The following is a 24,470-nucleotide window of genomic DNA, read 5'->3' as shown; positions in this document are numbered from 1 at the left end:
GAAAACCATGAAGGGCTTATTCAATACAATGTAAGTTATGCAGATGTTTCTCAGTTTTCTTGCTGAACTTGTATGCTGGAATGAGGGTTTCATTTGATCAGATCATTTCACAGAAAGAATGGGTCCTCAAGCACTTTTGTCATTGTGTATGAATGGCTTGTGAAAGCAGTTTGTGGAAGGGCACGGAATCAAGTACCCTTGTCGGCCTGATGCAGGAGGAGCATCCTTTGTTGCCTGTACTGGGGTCACACATTCAGAGCTAAATTTTTCTTCTGTTCGTTTTAGAATGAACAGAAACAAAATGGAAGGAGAAAACAAACCTGCTAGGAGAGAGTCAGCCAAGTGAATTTTTGCCATTGATTTGGCTGGAGTGAGCTTGTGGGACTGGTGTCACAGCGCAGTGACTGCCTACGTGTAGTACAATTGTATTACCCTGCACCAAACTGGTGGGGAAAGAAGAAAGAATCTGCAACTTTGGAGCTAGCAATTCAGCTTTTGTTTTACCTGAGAAAGTAAGGCCAAAATGGCATTTCTACAAAATCAGTAAAAAAAGTCTGAAGTTGCAGTGACCGGTAAGGAAATCCCCCCTGTGGCAAAGCAAAAGCACCATTAATCGGGGAGATGGTTGCAGTTTGCTTGAATAAGGTCCTCTAACACAAAAATGTCAGGTCCTGTGCGCATACCAGTGAGCTAAATATAGCTGGATTTGCAGAGGAGGAGAACAGCTATTCTTGAAAGTGCATTTTCAGTCTAGCAAGGCCAATTTAATGCAAAGCAAAAAATAGTTTTCATTATACATAAGAGATGAACACAAAAATATTGACCTGAAGGATTTACTTGTTGTTTTAAATGCTTTAAGCAGGCATGTAATAATAATAAAAGTAGAAACCCTCATACTCAGTCAAAGAAATTGCCTAGTATTTTGTCTTTGAGGCATAAGCTTGGCAGAAGGTTAAGACAAAATGACAATAAATTCTCATACAGTGAAGCAAAAATTTCATGTCCCAAGCGTACCCCATCAGGAGTGATTTGAGCATGTTTAGACTTCTGCATTTTGAAATAATGGCTTTTCAAAAATCATGTTTGTATTCATCAGAAACAGTACAGCAAAAAAAGCCAGTGAGGACCCTTCCTTACCGTGCAGCAGAGCCGCAGGGTCCCGCAGACCCGGTTGTGCTGTGCCAGTGCAGAATGCGGCTGTCGCTCCGTGGGGTGAGGGACTGGGGAAGGACCAAAGCCACCAGCAGGTCACGGCCACTAGCATCACACATCCCATGGTCTCTGGCCAGCTCGCCCTGCAGTGGCTGGGCTGCTCAGATGCCGTTTAACCTGGTGCAGAGGGATGAAGGAGTCCCCGTTCAACACAAGCACAAATGGAGCCGCCTCAGGTGCCTGGTGTGAAGATGTCACCGGTTCCTGCTCTGCCCTCATTTCCGAGGCAGTGTTAGAAACCTGTGATGTTTACATGGCAGAAGGCAGCTGAGACCTGTTGTCACAGGATCAATACCTTATGACAAATGGAAATCTTCTCGAAGAGAAAGAGGTTAGTCTGTGACTGCCAAAACAAAGGTGCCTGCATGCATATGTGAGAGGCGCTGCTCTGGTGCATGGGAGAGGAGATCAGTTGGAAGAGAAGAGGGAACCTAGGGGCAGAGATCAGAGGTGGGGTTTTTTACTCTTTTTCCCTCCTGTTAAAGATGGGGTCTTGCTGGGGAGGTGCCCCACGCGACAGGTCAGAGCGAAGCGTTGGGAGGCTGGAGGTGCAGTAACAGGGCAGAGCGGGAGCCGGAGCCAGCCTGAAGCCTGCATCCCTGCCGCGTGGCGGAGGGTCTGGGGGTGTGGGAGCCAGGGCCCACCTTCTGCCCATAGCGGTGGCACAGCCACCCCCCCAGGTGAGTGTGATGCCCTGTCATAGAGGGGAAAGCAAAGCAAGGAAAGCTTTTTCCTTCTGCAGTTTGGTGGTTTGGCATTATTTCCATGTTAAACTTTGTCCTTGCTATTGCTAACGTGCCCGTCTCTGGAGGCTGTCAGCTGCAGAAAGTGAAAGTCCAGATGTTTTCTTTCCCAAGCTGAGTAGTGAGAGTGGGAAAGGGGTAGGGAGCAATGGAATCGCACCCAGTGAGGGCTACTGGTACGAAAGAGTGTTTTGGAAGATCAGTTGCCTTATCCGGCAGGTGCTTCCAAGCCAGGTCTCTGTTGTAGGGTCAGCTGCAGTGGGCGGGAGAGACTTGTTGGCCCCTTTAATTGTCAAGGCTTTATGAAGGGTTTTTCAGGTTTAGTGCTTTTCAGCAAATTATGTCAGGTACTTCACCAAGAGATTATTGAACCTGTGTTGGCATTTGGCCTTAATATGACTGAAGTATCTGTGGTGACAAAACCCAGGGAGAGAGGTTCAGGTGACACTCATATTTACAAAGAACAGATTACTCCCTCAGCAATAACCACTTTTCTTACACTGCTAATTGCCCATTAAATGCCAGCCAGCTACTAACTGCCTCTGCCACAGCAGGGGAACCTGAGGTTTAACTCTACCAGTGCCCCTCAGTTGTATGGTTTCATAGATAATGTTTCATAAGTAACATCCGTGCTGTGTTTATAACAGCTGAAAGATGATTTATGTATTGTAAATTGAGTATCTTGAGCATTCCCAAAGATCTTCACCGGACTTGCTGTTAAGAGACATTTATTTAAAAGAATGCAGAGGGAGTAGGAGGACAAAATGTGATGAACAATATGCTATCATCTTCCTCTTGTTCCCCGTGATTTACATTTTCAACATCAGAGCAGCTTGTAATGTTTAATGGAGATAATTAAATATAATTTGAAGACAACATAGCTCTTTTTAGTAGTGGAACAGATCCTGCTAACAAACTTAACTAGCAACAATAATTCACCAGGAAGTTGGAAGAGTAAAATGCACTTAAAAGCTTAGCACTAGATTGTGTTAGGCGATGCTAAAAGAAAGGACTGAAAATCAATTAGTTTAGCCAAGGTGCTTAAAGCATGATTACAGCTGGAGAGTAAGTCTTGTGAAAACTGATATTTGTAGTACTTAAGATTTATTCTGGTACTGTAATTGGAAGTTTAAGCAGAAAGATCAAGTGATTTGATTCTCCAGAATTTCAAAATCAATGTAGGGTATTTTATTGACTGGAAGATGAAATTTGTTAATGACCGAAGATAAGAAAGGTCAGGGCCCCTAAACAGCCGGGCTGGTAATTGCTCCATGTGCTGTGCACTGCCGGCCGCCTTGCGAGCATCAGCCTTAGCCCAGTGCCAGCAGCAGGTTTAGTCCAAGTTGGACCTGAGCAGGGATTTGCTTGGGAAAAAATAAACACGTCTTTTGGCTTCGTGCCCAGGTGGTGCCTGCGGGGCACGGGGGCTGCACGGTGCCCGTTGCTCTGTCACCGGGCTCGGGAAGGCAATGCGTAAGACAACCTTTATTAAAGTAAACTTCCCTGTGGGAGCAGAACTGGCTTGATTTGTTTGCAATCATACACACAGAAAAATCCCTCTTTTGGATGCTTTTTTCTCCCCTGAGGCCCAGGGCTTGCAGGCACTGGCAGAAGGTATAGTTTTTCACAAATTCAGCTTTGTATTTACAAGCTTCCTTGTGGCTTCCTCATGCAGAGATAAGGGAACTAGAGGTACTCAACTTTCATTTCTTGAGACGTAATAAGGGATAGAAGACAGTAAGTAAATCTCAGTTAAGTATAAAAGCAGGTATGCTGGCTGGCTATGAAGCCAGCCATAAAGAGTGTTTGGGGTTTTTTGTATCCTGTCAAAGCTGAACGTAATAAGGCACGGGTGCAGAACTGGGGCTGTAGGCCGTTAACTTTTGTCAGCCCGTGGATTAGTTAAATGTGTGAGCTGCTTTGGCTTAGAACTCAGGTTTTTCTCATCCTGTAATATTCCAGATCACTTTCTGTATAAATACCCCAAATGAAGCTGCTGATAAGGAGCTCTAAATAATTCATGGTGATTTATACTGTTATCTCCTGGGGTATGACGTGTAGGAGTTAATTTGAGAGTTCACTTGGAGCTGGTAAGGAGGAATTGTGAGCTGTCGTACGGTGATACGGGACACGGTGCCGCCTTGTTAGACTGCGGTGGAAAATGGTTTGGATATTGCTGTAAATTGTCATTGCAGCGTTGAACTTGAGATGGAGATGCGGTTTATTCTTACAATAAAATAAATGCAATGTTTGATAATTAAGAGAGGAAGCTCTTTCCTGATGCTCTGGATTAGCGTTGGTACGCATGGATACCTCCTGACAGTATGGGGGATCGTGGAATGACTGGAATTTGACAGGTCCTAAAATGATAGACTTTTTCTAATTAAATCTCATTTAAATGAGCACCTAAATCATTTTGTATTCTGGGATTACCCATTCCCAATTTAGCATAACAATAAACACCCATCTGTGTGTCACAGAAACCCGAGGATTGCATAAACCACAAAGCAAGCAAGCTCCAGTTTATGAATTATGATGGATTGAGCAGTTGCCGTAGCAACAGTTTGTTCTAATTGTGATACATTAGTAGCAACAAGAATTGGATAGCTTAAGTCATTTAGTTAATTAAATGCAAACTTGGACAGCTCTGAAGGAATAATAGAGAAAATTAACACCTACTAGTACTCACCTACAAAACATGAACAATTTGGCTGAAAAAAAAAATAATCCCAAAGTGTTTCTGTATTCTTGACATCTTTCCTGGCGCTGGTTGTTTTCCTGAGGGATGCGGCACGGTGGACCCAGGCGTGCTCACCCAGGTGTAGTGAGGGGGCAGCTGGACACAGGCTGGGGAGTGCGACTGGGAGCGAGGGGACGGGGCTTCATGCCAGGAAGGGCTGGCACAGACCCTCCTGCGTTCACACCGGTGCGCTCCGGCACCAAAGCCTGGGCTCGCTTTCGGAAGGGAGGGTGCTGGGGTCTGCCTGCACAATTTAAGGGCTGGAGCTGGGAGTGAACTTCTGTGGGTTCATCGTTCCTGCAGCACAGTTGGCTTGAGCTGTTGTCAGCAGCCACGCACGGCTGAAACCTGGCTGGGGCTTTGGCTGCTGCCCACACCTGAAATCCCTTTCTTTTTGCTGGTTTTGGGGTGGTTTGGGGAGCTTTGTTTGGTTTTAGGTTTGTGGTTTTTTGTTGGTTTGATTTAGGTTGGGTTTGGGTTTGTTTTTTTCAGGAGGTCCTTGTGGGTTTGGTTTTGGGGCTTTCTTTTTGCAGACGAGGTTTCAGTACACTGCTGCCACTGTTAAAACGCTTTGAACTTTGACTGTTCTGCAGTTACGGAGGAATATAAAGCTTTGAGAACGAATATATTGCAACAGAAAGCAAAAATATTTCGGTCCTTCTCTGTAATTTTCTGCCCCTGAGTAGCTCTGGCAGGGCTGCACAGCAGGATAGGGACTTACATCCTGGGGAACAGCAGGAGCTCTTCTCTGTGTGGGCTGTGGAAGCCGAGGGTCCGTGAAGGAGCCCACCAGCACGGGGCTGCTCCATGTGCCCCACGCCGGGCACCGCTGCCCTGGCTGCTCCGGAGCGTGGGCTTATCCCGCGGTGATTTCCTTGCCGGTAGATGCTTCTGGCAGGTTAGAATAGTGATGTATCCTTAGGTAACTCACAGAAAAGGAAAATTTTTAGCTTGTTTTTCTTTAAATTAAGGAATTATTTTTATTTTGCTAGGGTTTGAATTCCTAATTTACTCATAATCCCTAATGGCTGGTCAGGAATTAAAGGCTTTGCTGCCTTATTCTCACATGAATCCAGCCATTCTTTTAAGCAGCACTGACATATTCTCTGTTTACTTTCACACTTAGAAAATAAAATAATTTTCATACTAATAAGTAAATCAGAATCCAGTTCAAGTAACTGGTTGACTAGAATTGCAGGCTTATCTCTGTGCTTAAATGCAACCTTTAGATCCCAAAACACATCCCAACTGCGTGGTCACGTACGCTCCCTGTGCAGACTGATGGTGGGGTTGCCTCGAAAGGGCACTTCCCCCCATAACCAGTTTTGTTTCTAAGTATCAAAAGTAATATGTAAATGCTCTGTTTTAATTAATAATTAGATTATAATACAAGAAGTCAGTGAAAAGCTGGTGTGCTTTATATATATATTTTTTTTTTCTATAATGTCAGTGCTTTTTAGTAACCAGTGTTCTACTCTAAAGGTCTTTAAAGAGTAATAATATGTGTAGGATTAGCTTTTTCTTCCTTGCTCCTCCACTGACACCAGCTTGCCCTTTGAATTCCCCTGAAGGTCTCCAACCAGAATTAGATCTTACTTTGTATGCAAATATATGGAGTATATTCTCAATATAAGCCTGGGTCAAACTTCACTGACATTGAAAGATTCCCACTGACTTTTCTGGGGTTTATAGCAGGGCCATGGTGATGGAGGTGATGAGATGATCATAATTAGCATGGGAATGGGCAGGGCTGTTGCCATAGTTCAGTTCTTAGGTGGATTAGATGAGCAAGAGATGTTTTCTGGGATTGGTTTGAGGTTTTGCACACCAGTTGCTCTTGTGCAGAGGAATACGCGGTTGCCTCAACAACCCGTGTGAGAGGGTTAGATGGAGACCTCCGTTCCTGCCAGCCAGGATTAAAGGTCTGCTCCAAGATTAAAGGTAAAGTAGGGACAGAATGAGTGTGTATGTGAAAGATGCTCCCAGAATTGAACTCCCTGGAACTGGTAGAATTATGAGGAAATCACATAAATTCTCCAGGAAATGTTCCAGACCTGGTGGTGCAGGTGGAATAACTGCCCCGTGGCCGTGGAGCACAGCAGCGTGCTACTTGGTCTTACTTGGCGGCAGCCTCACAGAAATCTCTTGGGCAAATCAGAGTATCACCAAGGTGGATGTTCAGAGTTATGCAGTCATTGAGGATATTACACCCACCTGTGGAGGAGAGCAAGTCTTACTCTTCTGGGAAGGCCAGAGGATTTTTATTTGGAGGGGGGGTGATTTGGGGTGGGATTTTATTTATAAGCCTGGTGTGTCAGTAGATCAAGGAGGTTTGGTTGGTGAAGAGAGTGGATGTGAAGGGAATCTGTTAACTGGACTGTCTCAGAAAAAGAGCAGTTTTGTTTCAGAGAATGTCTTCCAACTGGGTGAAAGTGACTGGATATAAATAAAACATTCATATGGCTGGACTAGGGGAGACAAAATTGAAGGTGAAAGGACAGAAAAAAATTTTGAAGCTTGCTCTGTAAAATGAGTCTTCGTGGAGCCCTGCTTTTCATTAGAAGCATAGCATGGCCTGAAATACCTTCTTCTTTTTTTTTTTTTCTTTTTTTCACTTGTTAAGGCTCTGAATTGACAGCTCTGGAGAACCTAGCCTCCACAGGGCAGGATAGGCATGGGCACCATGCATGGATGTTCTCCATCAGAACCCCCAGAGAAACCCCCTCAAGGAGAGCTGCCCTGCAGTGCTGGCAGAGGCTGGTCCCTCTTCTAAGGGTGGTTTAGGGCTTGACTTTTTTCTTTTGATTTTTTTTATCTTTTTTTTTTTTTCTTTTGTTTTGCAGTATTAGCTTACAATGCTACTGTGTGTGATTATAAAACTATAAAATGCTTACATTTAGTTTGGCTTATAAATTTAATTTTGCAAGATCTGAAAACCTTAAAAGGTCTGTTTGCCATTGTAATGTAAGGCTGACTGATTTACTGTGCAATAAAACTAAAGAAAATTGCAACCCCCAAAACAGTTAACAGCATGTAGTGGGGAGAAAACCATTAGGGTATTTGTGCCTCTCATTTCCAGGCTATGAATAATTTTGGCAATATTTTTCAGCGCTGTCAAGGCAAAGCAGCAGTTCGTATCAGCTGCATTCGCAGACATTTCATTGCCATGACAACCTCGGGCAGATGCATGAGCTACTGTTGATTGTCAAGCCTGTAGTCGTTGTGACCTGCAGCTTGACAAAGGAGCCTACCTGCATAATACATACCGTGCTAGCTCATTTGCCCACACCGGTAAAAGTATAGCGAGTGTAAGGAGCCACCTGTGAACTAAGGGGAGTTTTAGAAGCTCCAGCTGACTCTGAGTTTCCATCTTGCTTTTCCTTAGAGGGTGATTCTTCGTGTGTTGAGATGCTTCGTGCCTTGCCTTTCTCATGCAGCTTCCAAAAGGCTCCGTGTAGCTCCCTGCAAAGGACAGAAAAGAAAAGCTTGGTCCTTCTGGGGTGTGTGTATCCTGAGAAGTTACTGCAGTGAGGTCAGAGTACCTTTATCTTGGCAGGTCTGCATTTGAATTGGCTGAAGAGAAGGTCAGTGGGAGTGCTGCTGAATAAATGCATACTTCAGTGCTGGTAGAAAGTTCACTCCCAGCTGAGATCTGCTTCTAGATAAATAGAAAAGTCATTCCGTTACTTTTCCATATTTATTTGTGTCTTCCGCATAAAGAATGAAATGGTAGATCTTCTGTGAAGGCAAGTCAAGTCAGCTATAGGGGAGGAACTAGGCATGCTGGTGCTCTGGTTGCTGTTTTCCCTGACCATAGGTGGGTGAGACCTGCAGCACCTTGGATCCCTGTTCCAATCACACATAACCAACAGCTTGTGTGTTGTTCCTAAGGGCTGTACTATTACGCCAATGCTAAAATAGGAAATTTTTTTTATATACAGGCATTGCTGTGCTGATATGGCTTCTGTGTAACCTTATCCCAAGCCAGTGTTGTAAGGACATAAACATTCTTGCTTCAGCAGATGAAAGTGACATTTAAGAAGAAATGAAAATGAGATTTACTTGCCAATTATTATTCTGCAGCTTAAATTTTTAGGATTTGAGAAATTAGGATGTGTTACCAGTATGCTTCAGTGGTTATTTCAGGTAATTTCTCATTTCAGTTATTTTGTGTTCCCTTGTGAATCCAGCCATATGTGAAAGCTGTAGCACATGAGCCATGCCGTCACTACAAAATGATGCTCTGGGCTTTAGACCCCAGTGTGATGCACTCTTTCAGCAGAACATCACGTAGCCTCAGGCCACTGATGCTTTGCACATCTGTATTTCTGTTTGTCAAAAGTCTTTGCACTTGGTGATACGCAAGTGCCAATTTGTGGTACAATTTTCTTCAGAGGTTTTCTCTGCACGTGTAAGGGTTTGAGCTGGAGTGATAAACGTTGGACACATCTTTGCTGGCAGCGTAGGGCAGGCTGCAGCCGTGGCTGTGCTTAGATGCTTCCTCTTCATTTCCTCTGAATGCTGGGATTTTTATTCCAGGAAAGATATCGCCAGTGTGGGAAGACAGATACACCGAAACATGGGTTCAGGTTTTCCTGTCATGACTAATAAATGCCAGCACCTCTTTTGGTCGCGTAGAGACCTCTTCTAAGAATGCTTAATTTTGTAGTGTGCTGATCAGAGAGGTTGACCTTAATGTGCTATTGGCATGAAATTAAGCATTTAAAGCTATTTTTTTTCTTTTTCTTGAACTATTTATTGGCACCTTGTATCCTGAATGACTGCAAAGTAAAATTCTAGAGAGCTAGGCATCTTCTCTGAGTGAAAGTTTCTGTAAAATTGTTTTATTATGCATGACTATGAGGGCCATAATATTTTAGTTCCTCGTCTACTTGCTCATCTATATGTTTACTTATGCACACACATTAGCTTGCGGTTTGTTTGTCTTTTTATAATCAATACCTTTCACTGAATATTCACTCTTGGTTATTCCTCCATCTAACATAAATGGAATTGCCTTGAAATTGTATGGCCTGAGTTTAGTTGCTTTTCTAGAATAGCTTAATAATTTAGAAACAATTGTGAGACAGCTTTGCCTCATGTTCACTCAGCAACTATTTGGTAAGGAAGAATTGTAAGCATGGTGAGGCTGCGGGGTCTCCACCGTCAGGAGCAATGTCTGATCCCCACGATGTTTTGGGGAGGTTCAGGATCTCGTGGCGCTGCCTCCCTGCCAGCCGGCCAGCGTTCCTCAGAGCCGGGGCTTTTTAACACCTCCAAAAATATTCCCTGGAAAGCTGAGGCTAGAAGTTAGTGATTCTGGTAACTGCAGAGGTTATATTGCTTGAAAAGCGCCAGTTGATGATCATACCTTCTCAAACCCCAGCATGCAGGGTGCAGGCTGGAGCGTGCCCAGCTCTTGGCATGGTCCTGACCTTCCCCTGGCGGGAGCGTGGCTGGGTAGCTGCTGGCCCGGCGCTGCCGTGCGGGACCCACGGGAGACACCCCGGCTGCTGCCAGGGCTCGGCCCGCATGAGGATGCAGGGCAGCGCCGCCAGAGCATCCTCGCATGGTTCTGCTCAAAATCTCCAACTGACCGTGCTGGGGGGAATTCTCCTTCTACATTGAATTATTCAGTAGTTGAAGTGAGTAAAATTAAAGATTTCTAGACTAGTGACGTTTGGAATATAAGAAGGATAGCAAAATCTATTTCATTTGAACTCTAATCTCTGGTCATGTATAAAATGAATAAAATGCAATAAGTGTGGAGAAATATGATTTATAACAGCAGCTGAAGTCTGGCACTGAATACCCTGAAATGCCAAGATTGTATGTCAGTCAATTTAGCAGTGCAGCAGTGAAGGTGAAGAATGAAATGAAGGCTTTCTCTCTTTTTTTTTTTTTTTTTTTTAAAGTGACAGATGAAGAATTATTCCTAGCTCAAAAAAGCTAAGTGCTCAGCCAGTGAGAGAGGGAAAAGCCATTATTTTAATAATAGAAGTTGGGGATGTACATTACTTCTGTTGCACTTTCTGTTTGTCTCTTTTAGTGATGTGTAACTTATTTTATAGCTATTATAACAAACACGAATGTCAAGCAAGAGATATTAGCCAGTTCTGAGGATTGATAATGGGATTTCTTGAGCTATTTGCTTCTGTCTCTGCTTGAAGTACAGCTATACTCAGCTGTGACTGCAATTTCTTATCACCTGAAGACCCTTCGGTGACCCAAGTGAAATGATTCGGTGGGATGTTGCTGTTGTGGACAGACATGGGCACTGGATGACAGCACATAGCTGAGATCCCTCTGGGAAAACCTCATCCATTTCACATTCCAATGTCCGTCAGCTTGCGGACACGTAATTAGCACAGAAGAAGAATGCAAGGAGAGGTACGTGCAGCTGTTTCGCGGCTCTCCATCGCCATTACCTGTGTTAACAGTAAGGACTCGGAGGGCTCATCCTTGCTGTAACCTGGACGTGGTTCACAGCCCAGCCAGCACCTCCAGCTGCCTACCCACCGCCCTCGTGTCCACAGTAGGACACACGTTTCTCGTCACCGTGCCCAGGACAGCAGCGTTGCAGAGCACTGCTGTGTGGCCAGAAGCAGATGAGTCCCAAAGGAGACAGAACTTCGTCCGATTGCAGTGGTGGAGATAACACGGACCTCACTTCAAATATTATTGTCCTTGCAAGAAGGCTACTTTGCTGGCACATCCTTCTCTGACAGATTTCTACTTCAAAGAGACAACAGAATTCAGAAATCCTCATAAAGTCAGTTCCAGGGAGTCACCAATTTGCAACTTTAATCCTTTGTTGACTTAAGCCAGGGCCACTGCAGCTCGTTTCTTGGCTGAGCAACTCCCAAATGGTCTGAAGTAGTTCACAGGCATCTTTATTGTCTCTAACTTATAGGGCAGGTAAAGACAGCTCTTTTTGCCAGCGCATGTGGAATCTCTGCTGGATATAGTCAGTATAAATCATTCTACCTGTGGGATTGTCTTCGATACTGCTTCAATTTTATTTTTTTTTATGCCCTTTGAAAGCAGCAACATGCTTTTCCATCATTGCTCTGACCAATTATCTAACTAATTTAATTTCCTTCTAGATAAGCTGCTAGAGTTTCTCTCACAGGCTGGAAAGGCAAAATTCCTCCTCCTCCTGCCTCTGCATCATAACCCTCAGAGCAAGTGCTTTTAACATTTGGTATTTTGAATTATCATACAAGTTATGGATATAGTTCATAAATATTTATTTTTTTCTGAGGTATGCAGATTTCTTGCATAAGAAGTTCCTATTGTAAGGGAACAAGCTGTATAAAATATTTAGCTCGACTAGCTGAGATATATTTCAAATACATACATTGACTTCATCTTTACGCTACATGTTTGCCTGTGAAATGCAAGCTGAAGAACTAGATGTGTCAGGTGCTCTTAGGACATGAAAATTTAAGTTGACTTTGGCAGTGTGACATTAGAAGCAACAGTTTTATGGTGCAGGCAGAGGGAATAGGAAATTAGTCCTTTTAGACCTGTTTACTGCCATACTGTCTGCCTTTGCATTTGGCCTCTGCAGGTGGTAATCTTTCAGAACGTGACCCCAGTTTTCCCTTTTGTATGCTAAGCCTCCTGCTGCTAGGAACATATTGAAACATAATGCATCACACCCATTACCTGCATAACTCCGGTGTATAATGTTGTTGTTGCCAAGCTAGTAACCACCAGGAGCAGCAAACGTGACGGTGTTTGTAAGCACATCTGAAGGTTTATCAGCATTATCACACTCTTGCTCTTTCTCCCAGCTTGATACCTGTTCATCGATGTCTGTCATATTTTACTGTATCATAAGGAGGGAAACAAGATCCCATCTGGCTTGTCTGCGACGAGGGGAATTTCATGGCCCTGGGCATGTTCTTCTCCCAGACCTCTCTACTTCGTGATGTGACTTAGAGCAGCTTTTCAGAACATCACAGGCTGTCCTCAGGTGGCCAGAAATATCAGATCCAACATCAAAGCTCGCTTTATCATCAGTGGTTTCTTTGGGCAGGGGCAGCTCCATTTCTGAAGCAGCTGTGGTTACTCTGCAGGTGGCCGTCGTGGCTCACAGCCTGTGTGGCATCCTGCGAGTGACAGTGATGCTTCTTGTGTGCCCCTCAGAAGCGGCCATCATCGCCACCATGAGTGGGGGTGAGAGCATCCCTCTGCAGCAACATGTGCTGGAGCAGGGGCAGAGGTGGGCAGAGGGCCCTGAGGGCACAGGCGTGCAGAGTGCAGATTGTGAACGTGGGTGTTTCACAACTGGCTGGCTAAGGTAAGCGTGAGGGGGTTACCCTCTGGTTAGAAATGCTGTTCGCAGGAACCTGGTGTGGGTCCTGGGCTTGCAGCTACAATGGTGACATCTCCAGGAGCATCCAGCTCCTTGATTTGACACCGACTTTGCCCTCAGCGAGTCAGTCTTTTAGATTCTTCTGTCCGAGGAATTCTCACTCACTCGGTATGCAGCCGACCGTGCCACCAGCCGGCCGCTGTTGTGGGGCATCACGTCTACGGTGATGCTTCAGGAAAGCACCTGTGGAAGTCCCCATGTGACCCATTTCAGCAGTGTGCACTTCGGGGGGGGGGGGGCGTCCTGCTCTGTCGCAATAGTTTCTAAGGGCTGTCCGGGTAAAGTAGAAAGATTAGAAAGATCTTTGCCTCTCTGCAGGTGTGTTTTGAAGCTGATGCATGTCAGGGAGAAGACCACATCGGTGAAGTAGGCTGTGTTGCATCGTTGAGGTTAAAGGAGATGCGTGTTTTGCCATAGGGTGAAAGGGTGTATGAGGTCACACGTTGTGCAAAGACTGATGAGGGTGAGCGCACACTCACGTCTGTGTTCACGTACCCGTTGTACCCCAGGGAAAGCTGGCTGGCCTGTGATGCCTTCAAGCTTCTGCCATTGCCCAGCCCAGACTCCACGCCATGTGTTGCATTTACTGCTCCCACAGCAGCAGGCAAACACTGAATTTTAATCCCTCCCTGAACCAGGACAGAACTGGGCAATAGTGAATGGTTATTTATAGTCCTTGAAGCCACCATTTACAGGAGTAATTCTTAGACTGAGTCCCCTGTGTGTTTGCTTGTCCAGGACAGCTGAATATTGTCATTAAATGTAACACTTCCCGCTAACGGGCACTTTGCTTTTGGTCACCTTTGGAGATGCAGTTGTGGAAACCCGGCTGATGCGTCGCTGTTGCAGTGTATGTAATATGCAAGGCTTGGCTAGTTTCTGGAAGAGATTAATGCTGTTTTGTTTTCTGCTTCAACAGTGGCAATTCTTCACATCTGAATCTTTTATCAGCTCCCCCCTTGTTCTCTTAGTAGCAATAATAATTGTCTCTGGTTAAGTGCATGAAAGAAACTCAACTGGGCACACAATGTTTTTGCGATGATCTATTAGTTATTACTTCTGTAGTTTATTTGGAAGTCTACATTTCTATTTTGTGAGGGTAAATGCAGAGATCACATCTGGAAAAAAAGCACAGAACAGTCTGTAATATTTAGTCATTTTATTATTAGCAAAGAAAAAAAAAAAAAAAAAGCCTTCAAAGGCATATGAACCTGCTGGGAGAAAGACTTGTCTTCAACTGCCCTGGCAAAAAAATAATTCAAAGGCAACACATTTCTCCCTGCCTGTGTGAGAAGTTTTTTTGCTGGGCTTACCGAATTCTCTGCTGTTCCCCTTCATGGGGCTGTGCCAGCGGTCAGGTGCCTGGCTGGGGGTTCAGACTCCGCATCCCCCCTCGTCACTGCAGAGCTGCCACCGTAAGACAAGTATTTTTGCTCCTGTTGCTGGATTTCAGCGCTGCGCTGATACAAGACCTTGCTTAGTGAGGGCCCACAGATAGATGATGACCTTTCAAAAGAGTGAGATGCAACTGTTATTACTGGGTGTAAAAGGAAAGTAATTTGGGGGGCTACTATCCAAACTTTAATCTTCTTTACTTTCATATCTCCAAGGGAATGGCGATGTTACTCTGTGGGTACTTGCTGTTTCTGTGGAACTATTTTTATTTTTCCATTACACTGAAAAATATCCACAAAGTTAACCTGTGGTTTTTTTCTGATCTACCAGATGTAATATTGTGAGAATTTCCAAAGGACACTAACTTAACAGACCAACTATTTCCACTGATGAAAGGCATCCAACCTCAGGTCTGCTGCAACCAGCCAGTAAAATGATTCCTGTGAGGCACACAAAGCTCCTTGTTGAGCTGTAGAAAAATCACGGGTTTCAGCTTGGGGGGGAAAAAATAAAATAAAATAAATGTCATGGGGCTGCACATGTGCCCCAGACCCTCCGTGTCCCCCATGCCACATGCACCTCGTGTTCCAGGGGTGCGTAGCCCGTTCGCTGAGCCTGGCCTCTGCACCAGCAGCAGCTCAGACAGGGATGTTCATGAGCCGTGTGTGTTTGATAAGCCACCCTAGTGCTGTCAGCTTGCAAAACAACCAACCATTAGAGGGAAATTTTCTGAAACTAAAATCCCATCATTTCCTTCGGTGTCACCTTTCATATAATTACTAAGCACAGAATTTATAATTAAATGGTATGACTGATTCTGTGACATTCCCATAGACATTTCACAAAGGCTATTTGCGTGCCTTGCTATTTTGTACAGTAATAACTGCAATCAGTATAACTACTATGATTTGTTTATCAAACGTCCCTTGGGTAGCATCCGTTGTCATTTGTAAAACTTTGTGAACATCATGATTTACATACTGTTGCCTGTCTCATGTTGCTGTTGAGTTGTGGTTCTGAAGCAGTGCTGATGCTCACCTCTGCAGAAGAACATGGTTGTCTTCTGCATGCTGTGAAAAGTGCACATGGAACCGTACAGCAGCACAGACAGGCAAAAACCTGTAAAAATCTTATGAAGAAAGTAGGCATTATATCTTCATAACAGGGATCAAAGGGTATACTTATTGAGCAGTGGAATTAACAGATTGAAAAGCGGGGAGAAAAGCGTATTAAATAATCATCCACAAATGAAGAGAGTCTGGAGGAACAGACACGTAGCTGTGGGCTGTAGCAGGAGACCAGGTTAACGTAGCACAGGGAGCCCTGATTTGACATTGTGACATGTGGCTGCCTGACATTGCAACCTTTGGTGTTTGTCATAGGTATAGATCATGTGTATTGGCACCCGCATGCATTATCTGCCTGTAAAATCCTCAAATGCTATAGAAGTATGATGAACTACTGCTACAGTGTGGATTATATTAATACCATTAGGAGCAGTAGGTTAGAACAGCAGATAAGTGGTGCAGTCACTGCCTCTCATCTATTAACTGACCTCCCGCAACTGGAAATCTGTCTTTTGGATCATTTGCCAGATGTTTGTCCCTTTTGTCCAAAATGCTGGAGCCTGGTGTTCACAGGGAAGGGGGCCTGTGGTGTTTGGTAGTTTTCTTCCAAAATAATGTTGGCTTAAAAGAAAGGGAAACCAATTTCCCTAAGCGCTGCTAAAACCTTCTAATCTAGGAAAAGAGTTTTTGGGGTTTTTTTTCAAACTGCTCTATTCTCCAAAGGGCACTGCTAAATGACAGCTTGAGCAGATTATGATGCTTAAAAGGATGGGGATGGAGGCAGGGGTCCTGGAAGTCGTCAGTAGATAAGCTTCAGGGCGGCGTGGTATTATCTGCAGCTGAACTGGTACCATCCAAGTGAAGAAAGCGAGTGTATGTCTGTATCCACAGGAACCTGGGATGTGCATGGGTTGCTGGAAAGCCTCAGTGGGGCATGAAAAGAGGATTACTGAGCCAGGTCGGTAAAGAGAGCTGACAGGACTGCTTCACACATAATATTTTATATTTCTCAGACAACACAAGTGTACAATCCTTGTGGAAAGACATGGTTGCCTGGGTAAAGTTGCTGTTGCCTGAAACTTACATAAATCAAGCTGTCTAAGGAAATGAGAATGGCGTTTGCTTTTACAGCTGGGTTGGGTGTTTTCCAGTTGAGGGTACGGTGCTGCCAAAGGAGGGGTCACACCGGAGGACCTTCACCCCCGGGCAGCCCGTGCAGAGCTGCGGCCGCAGCCTGTCCTCCCTGCCACGCAGAGCCTGAGCTGGTGGGGCAGGGAGGGTCCCAAAAGGCGGCCAGCAGCAGCTGGCTCCCGGGGCGCTCTCAAATTACTGCAGGTTTAGGGGTGCTTTGTGACTGGAGATTTTCATACAGGGACATCAGCCCCGGGTCGTGGCCGTGGGCCACCACGATAACAGCTCCACGAGAAATGTGCTGTAGCCCCTTGCAGCAGCGCGGGTACCAAGGGGCCAGCGCCTTTGCTGGAGGTGCAAGGGCCGTGGGCCTCCCTAAGCAAAGCCGTTGTAACATCAAGCAGCACAGCTTTCACGGGAAAATAGATATTTTCTGGTGTTTTGTTTGCCTTTAAAATGATGTAGCTTGGGTGGGCAGGGGCATTAGACACTAGAAATATCTGAGAGCGCATTTGCATTCAAGTCTTTCTGCTTTCCATATTTTTGCAAACGTATAATGCAGTGGAAGCTAATTTTAATTTTTATTAAAAAATGTTTCTCATTCTTACATTTGCACAACATACTGTAGAGAATGAAATCTTCAGATGACCTGGAAGAGCCTTCTGGGAGATTTATAAACTGTCTACTTCATATGTAAGAACATTTGTTTTAATTCCCATATAAAAGTGAGATAAATTGGTTTGTAATAACACAAGTCCAAAAATATCTCATTACCACTTTATTTCCACATTACAAAATAACACAATTCTCTGCATAATTAGAAAGCTGAATTAGATAAAAGGAGCAGTTGCTCCTGATTAGACTGTGAATACAAAACATTAGCCTACAAAAAAGTATTTCTGACTCCTAAAGAGACTTTTTAAGATTTGCAGCTCTAAGTTCAGTTATTATGGCTCAGCAGTTGGAAATCTCTCCACTGGGTTAGCAAAGACTGAACGGCCTGATCCTGCAGTGCTTTACGCCTGGGAGTAAGCCTAGCTCATGCAAAATGGTCCATTGATATGATTTGTTCTATAAAAATTGCTGCTTATTAGACGTGTGTATTCAAGACCAGTCTAATTTTCTCTCAAGGTTGTGAAGGTAATTTTCACCATTTGCATGAATAAAGCAAGAATCTGGAAAATGTAGAAATCTAAAATTCAAATGGAAATCATTTATGTAAAATAAATGATAAAATCTAGGTGCCTTTGCATGTGAATGATATCCTTGGGGTTGAGTTTTCTCCAAAGCACTGCTTCAAAGTCTGATGCATTTGTAACGGCAGTGTGTTCAGTTTAAGTTAAAATTTGTCAAAATTCAGAAGCTGCTTGAGAGAGAGAAGGTGAGAGATGTGAGGGAGGGTGACCCTCCAGAATTGCTGTGTCCTTATGCCGTGGCAAATGTGGCTTCACACCCTCCACGGGAGGGGGCTCACAGAGACTGAAGTACATTGTTTTTAGAAAGCTTTGATTTCCACTGGCAATGCTTAGCTCAATCCCAGTTCTCATTCATGTCAAGTTTGAGCATCTCTCACTAAATCTGCATCTTAATTTCTTCAGTTGATCTCAGGTTTGGAAACTACCAGGTTCATCAGCCAGCTGTAAAAGGCATGCATGAATTACTAGACTCACATTGTCGGTTAAACTTCATCCTTTGTATTTTAAGTCATCCATTTGCATTCATCTAAAATACTTTCAGAGAGTTTATCAGAAGAAGTGGAATAAGAAATGAAATAGTTTCATGTAAACTGCATTTTTATGTTTGACTGGTAAAACCACAAAGCAGAGATAAAATACATAAAACTAAGGCTCTGCATAATAAGCATATCTATCAGTTTCCCTTATCTTTATAAAGCTCCCATTTGTCATGAGAAGCATTGTGTGTCACTCATTTTGCCTTGTTCTACAAAAGCTCTTTTCTCCTTTTCCTTTTATCTCCTATCGGCATAGGCAAGGTAGGAAACCTCGCTGGCATGACACTGAAAAGACCCTGTTGACTAAATAATCATTTAACCTTCAACCCCTTAACAGCAGAAGGACATAAAAATCAATACCAAAATATTACTGGCACTCAGCTGGTTGCAGCTTTTGCAATCGCAGCAGCCCAGAATTAAGGGGACAGCGCTGGGTCAGACCATCCCCAGGGTAAGTCACCTCTGAGTAAGGCAGATCCGCGCTGGTGTAGCCCACTGGCAACCACGCCGGGAAGCCACCAGCCATAGCGTGTGGCCCTGGAGGTGCTCCAGCACTGGTGCAGAAACCTGCTCTCGGGAGCAGTATCCTGTGACGTCTCCGGAAAACTCTGCTCACCCACCCAAAAGACCCACGTCAGGACAGCGCTGCCGCCCGTGACAGGTTTGTGCCGGTGGCTGATCGTACCTCAGAGTACAGGCTCGTCCGACGCGGGAGCTGGCTGCCACGCGTGGGGAGGTGGCCTCGGAGCGGGCTGTGTCCTGTTCCACAGGAGCTGTGCAAGCGGGGTCCCCGCCTTCCCTTGCTGTGTGCGAACTGTGCTTGCTCTTACCTTTCCTTTCTGAGCAAACTGTTAGTACTGCACATCCCCACACAAACCCGCCAGCTGTTCTGAAGTTCAGAAACGCCACATGCAGGTACCAGATGCTGCTGCTGAGGAGCCATTTGAGAGCTCCTGGCTGGATGGGGCTTGTAAAAGTAGCTCTTACGCACAGGGCGTCTCCTGCCTCACTAGGGTTTTTAGTTGCTGTCACACACAGTGTGTCTATGAGTGTGGCTATATACAGTTCTTTTGCTTAACTGACCAGTTCATCAAAATCCCTATGGGGAGTGGTTGTTTTCCATGCTGAAGGAGAAGGGGGATTTGGGCAGAGAAAATTTGTAATCAAACATAAATATGCTACTTCTGTCTGTGGAACATAAACAACTAATTACGTGTGTCATACTGGCAGTGCTGTGCCATCCACATTTTTTTTCTTTTCTTTTTTTTAAATTTTTATTTTTACCTGTGGTTCAAATTTCTGCTTTCTGCATAAAGGTTTTTATGTGCTCTAGGAAAGTGAATCAAGAGTTAGCTGCAAAACGTTACCGTGCATTTTTCACCATACGGCTACTTGAACAGACTTTCTGTGAGTTCAAGTCATTTGAGATAACTGCGGAACAAAACACCGCTTTGAAGTACCCATGCATCTTCTGTGTGTCTGACAGAGCTCTTCACTGACATAGATCTCTTCTAACCTTGTAGAAATGGAGATCGCGTTCAGTAACACTGCTCAGTAGGTATTCAGTGCCTGCCAGGTTTAGTTACATATCTTGTATATAGAAACAGAATTAATTCTTATTAAATGCGTGTTGCAGAGCCGCATCCTTTTCAGACTGAACCAGAAGGACTGCAGCCATTATTTAGGCGAGCTTTCTTCCCCAGTATTAGCAGAGAGTTGTGTGCTCTGAATACCGAGCTGGGAAGCAGGCGGTCCCTTGGTGTAATGTAATTTGTCAGGTATGCAGTCCGTGGCGCCTCCCTGGCCTTCAGAGATACCTACAGCTCCTGGAACAATTGCAGGAGCTTTTCATAAAACAGAAATTATAATTACCTAACTTTGCGAGGATAAAAGCTGGTAGTAAGTTGCAAAGCTTACTAAAATAAGGAGGGTATCTTCCTGTTTATCCTTCAGCCCTTAAATGTTATGTTTTGTGTATTACACTTCTAGCTATTACATTTAGTTAATAAATATTTAGGTCCATGTTATTTATATCAATGCAACGCACTTGACCCCAATTGCGTTACAGCTGATTTATGTGAACATAACTGAAAGGAGGATCAGCTCCAGGGAAGCAAATGCATTGAGAACTGTCTTCTTTTTTAAATGTTCTTACAAGACAAATAGACATAGTGCTTATATACATAGATATACAGGTATAGAGTATATATCTGTAGCATTAACAACGTTCAACTGTCAGGTATAAGGTGAGGAATAACCAGCCAGGTAGTAACTCTGGAGCGAAGAGCAGCAAGCAATGACGCTACCTGACTGTGAGAAATAAACACCGTGTGTCACAGCAGTGGTGTCAGACAAACTCGGAAAATACTCGCCGGGCGAGGAGGCCTTCAGCAGAGCCCCGGCTCAGTCTGGGCATCTCTGGGAGGCAGCGGGTCAACAGCAGAGTCCGGGTGGGGGCAGGCAGAAGGGCCTGGGGTCTTCCCCGTGGCTCCAGCTGGGAGGAATTACCCCATCACCTGCCAGAGACCAAGGGGCTGCATGGCACCGTGCTGGTCTTTAAAAGTTCTCCGAAAGACAGTAGATACTTAAATATATAAAAGAAGGTGCCAGAGGAGGTGGTGGCCACCTGCTCACCGTGCCACCCGGAGAGGACAGTTAGCAGCTTCGTTCAGGCACAGACCAGAAGTTTTGGAGCCCTGAGTGCTCTGCAGGTGGATTAGGAGGCTGTGACACCCCATCGGAGGGGGGTTAGGACACGGGCAGGCAGGGTGACCTGTCAGAGGTGGTTCTGGTGGGAATGGCTGCTGCTTGGGCAGCGGTTTAGATGAGTTGACCCCTTGGGCTCCCTCCCAGCCTCAAATGGTTATACCTTGGCCTTTCGCTGGATGAATTGGGCTGTGTCCCAGTGTCCTGACTTCGGCAGAATTTGTGACAACAGCGGTGTCATTTCCTTCGGATAATGAGTAAATAGAAACAGACAGCACATGGGTTTTTGCTTGTCTGCATTTGTATGGAGACACATCTGCCCACAGCACATTTTTTATGTTTTCTATAAGGCATTTTATTGCTTCCAGTGGTGGTCTTAATCACTGTAATAGCAACTGCTCTGTAGATATAACTCACGAGTCTGGAGACATTCATATTTTTCTAAATACGGGAATTGGGAAATACCTGGGCAGAGTCAGCATTTTACTCTGCCATTATATTTATTCATGGAGTTTTTCCATTAGAAATTCAGACTGATTAGCACTGGATAGGAGGAGAGAGGAAGCAGTGTTCTGAAGAAATCACCCTCAATGTGTAATGATTTTCCCATCTATATAGATTTACTGTATATTTGTTTTTGAAGAGGCCCTGCAGAGACTTTGCTCCCTCTCCAGCTCCCTCGCACCTGTTCTGTGCCATCTCTCTGCCTTTTAGCTGTGCTAAATAGAATTGTTCTAGTTTGTCTATTGTGTTCTCTGAAAAGATTTTTTTTTAAAAAAAAAAGGTTTTTCTACCTCTATGTATTTGCAGAATACATTTTTGAATCCTTGTGGTGTCTTGAATACTCATCTTATGGCAGTACCTGTTCTCTGACTTGCATATATACCATTTTTTCACAATAAGCATAGCTGAATGACATGACCACATAGATCATTGTATATCTCTCAAAGGTCTTCCAATGAATTGTAGAGAATTAAAGTTTAGTAAAAAAAAAACAATCTTTCTCAATTATTTTTAAAAAGTCAGATTTTTTTACTAACCTGTACTATTATAGTTCCTCTTCTTTAACTTACAGTAGACCTAAATCTAAATTTATATCAGCGTTATTTCAATCCAAACCTGATCTTCACTCTTTAAATAAACAAACAGAAGCTATACCCTAAGCATACAGTAGAAACTGTATTGTTAAGGATGCTGAATGTTTCAGGCGTTGAGCCTCCAAAGAGGCTGTTGATATATCAGGAAGGCGATGTGTGACGGACCTCTCGGTGGCTTGCAGTGCAAAGGTCTCAGCTCATGCGTCTTTGGTTGCAAACTCATTAAAAATTACTTCTAAACCATTAGTTAATGTTTGAAGTACTACAGCCTTCTTCCCAGTCATCTTATTTGTAATAGTGTCTCATGTGTTGTGTCTCCTAGCTCTACATACAAACTACCACACTTACAATATCCATGAACTTAAGTGCTTCAGTGGCCCTGGGGATGCTTTACATGCCGAAGGTGTACATCATCATCTTCCACCCTGAGCTAAACGTCCAGAAGCGGAAACGCAGCTTCAAGGCTGTGGTCACAGCGGCGACCATGTCATCACGGCTCTCACACAAACCCAGTGACAGGCCCAACGGTGAAGCCAAGACGGAGCTGTGTGAGAACGTAGACCCCAACAGTAAGTACCGCCGCTCTGCTCGCTGCCTGCTGCGCGTTTGGAGGCACGGACCAATATCTGAGGTTGAGGGTCTTCATATTATTTGGCCTTCTCAGTTAAAGATTTTTGATGTCTCACACACATATATGTATCTGTGTGTAAGACATATATATATGCGTATTATTTTTTTAATTCTCTATCTCCTCCTCCCTTTTTTGAGTTGCGCTGGTTGGAAGCAACTCCTAGCAAAATACTTGGTAGCTGTGAGTAACTCCTCCTTTCCCTCCTCTGTGAGTAAGAGATCAGCAGAATCCCTGAGTACCAGACCGTTCAGCCTGTGTCATCTCAAACCTGCCCAACCCTGGCAGGCTGCAGTTTCCAGGGTGGAGGGAGGGATGAGTACCAAGCTCACTGATAACTCTGCTCACCTCAGTTATAATTCCATGTCTTGCGAAGTTTCTTTGCAAAAATCTCACAATCTTTGAAGTTCCCATTTAAGGATTTTATCCAGTCCGAATGCAAATCTTGCCACTGATTTAAAAGGAAGATAGATCGAAAAGATGCTTCCAGTTTCCTTAATGCATATCACATGGTATATTGTAGCACAAAATTACATACTGAGGCCATCAAATTTGATTTGCATTTGAATCTGGAAGGAGTTGAGGAAGGAGACAGCTGCACAACTTTGTAGCATATTGGAAAGGTTTAGACATGTCTGCAGTTTTTATGAAAAACAGATCTGAATGTGGAGAAATGCCCTTTCCTTGCCCGTGATCTGTTCATCCATTTGCTGCTGAAATCCCTGCCACTTCTTGTCTATTAACTGCCATCTGAATATCTGCCTCAAAGCAGAAACTCTGCTGTCAAAGTGAAGTGGAAACAGCCAGCAAATTATTGACACAGCACTTTTCCTCCCTTTATTCATCCCTTGAGTATTTTTCCCCGTTGCCTTATCGTGCAGGTATACAAAATATATTCTAACTGGAAAAGCAAAATTTGTTTTTGGAAGCTGAACCATCTGAACTCTGATTCAGACGTGAGGTAGGAAGGAAATGCTTCTCATCAAGTAAGGACCACATCATGCCTCCTCCAGTCACACTGAACAGAGCCCTCACTGCGAGAGAGAAGAAATGCGTTCCCTGCGCTGGGGTATTGCCCAGCAGGAGCGGGGGCAGAGAGCCCTCTGCCCAGTCACATCTCTGCTGGGGGACACAGCGCAGGGCGAGGGGAGCCCTCCCACGGGCTCGGGGCTCTACGCCTGCCCCGCAAGGTGGCTGCTGAGGTCTGAGCCTCCAGCGCGCGGCTCCCACTGCTCCCCAGGTGTTTGGGGAGGGCTGCTGCCATGGCCAGCTTGGAAAAGACCTTTGAGGATGGAGGGAGAGGAAGGAGGAGGAGGAGGGAGGGAGGGGGATTTTGAAAGGCAGCTGGGAAAGGGCGGGTGAGTGTGTGTTGCTAATTGCTGTTCTGGTCTAATGAGTTGGAATTAGTTTCTCCTCCAGAAAAATCATAATACACAAATTCCCACTCAAAGACCTGAACAACAAGAAAACAGAGAAGTTCTGATGATGAAATGTTCAGCGCAGAAGCAGCGGTAGAGCCCGGTGGGAACTGCAGCTGGGGGGTTGCCTGTGCTGGGTTTCCCCTGCTGGTCTCATTCTCCTGTGCTGCATCTTGTCGCTGTTTTCAGACTTCTGAGAATATTTCCCCCTCAAAGAA

At 44.6% G+C, this 24,470-nt stretch overlaps 1 protein-coding gene and 1 long non-coding RNA gene across 4 annotated transcripts in view; one reads left to right on the top strand and one right to left on the bottom strand.

Moving 5' to 3' along the window:
- GRM7 (glutamate metabotropic receptor 7) overlaps window positions 1-24,470 on the top strand; it is a 304,194-nt gene that overhangs the window by 249,303 nt on the left and 30,421 nt on the right. For 2 of the 3 annotated variants that reach the window (XM_027790619.2, XM_055804697.1), the window contains exon 9: window positions 22,529-22,775. In XM_027790619.2, the coding sequence (XP_027646420.2) occupies window positions 22,529-22,775 (247 nt within the window). Of the gene's footprint in view, window positions 1-22,504; window positions 22,776-24,470 lie in introns of those variants that run through there. The other variant, XM_027790620.2, reaches the window with a different exon arrangement.
- On the bottom strand, window positions 13,378-15,590 carry LOC114012899 (uncharacterized). Its single transcript, XR_003555654.2, has 3 exons — window positions 15,512-15,590; window positions 14,392-14,584; window positions 13,378-14,196 (listed from the first exon to the last, which is right to left on the bottom strand). It is a non-coding gene; the product is annotated as an uncharacterized LOC114012899 (long non-coding RNA).

The sequence above is a fragment of the Falco peregrinus genome, chromosome 5, assembly GCF_023634155.1.
Source record: "Falco peregrinus isolate bFalPer1 chromosome 5, bFalPer1.pri, whole genome shotgun sequence".
NCBI classification, from domain to species: Eukaryota; Metazoa; Chordata; class Aves; order Falconiformes; family Falconidae; genus Falco; species Falco peregrinus.
The sequence above is the reverse complement of the archived record's forward strand: the minus strand, read 5'-3'. Positions and strand labels throughout refer to the sequence as shown.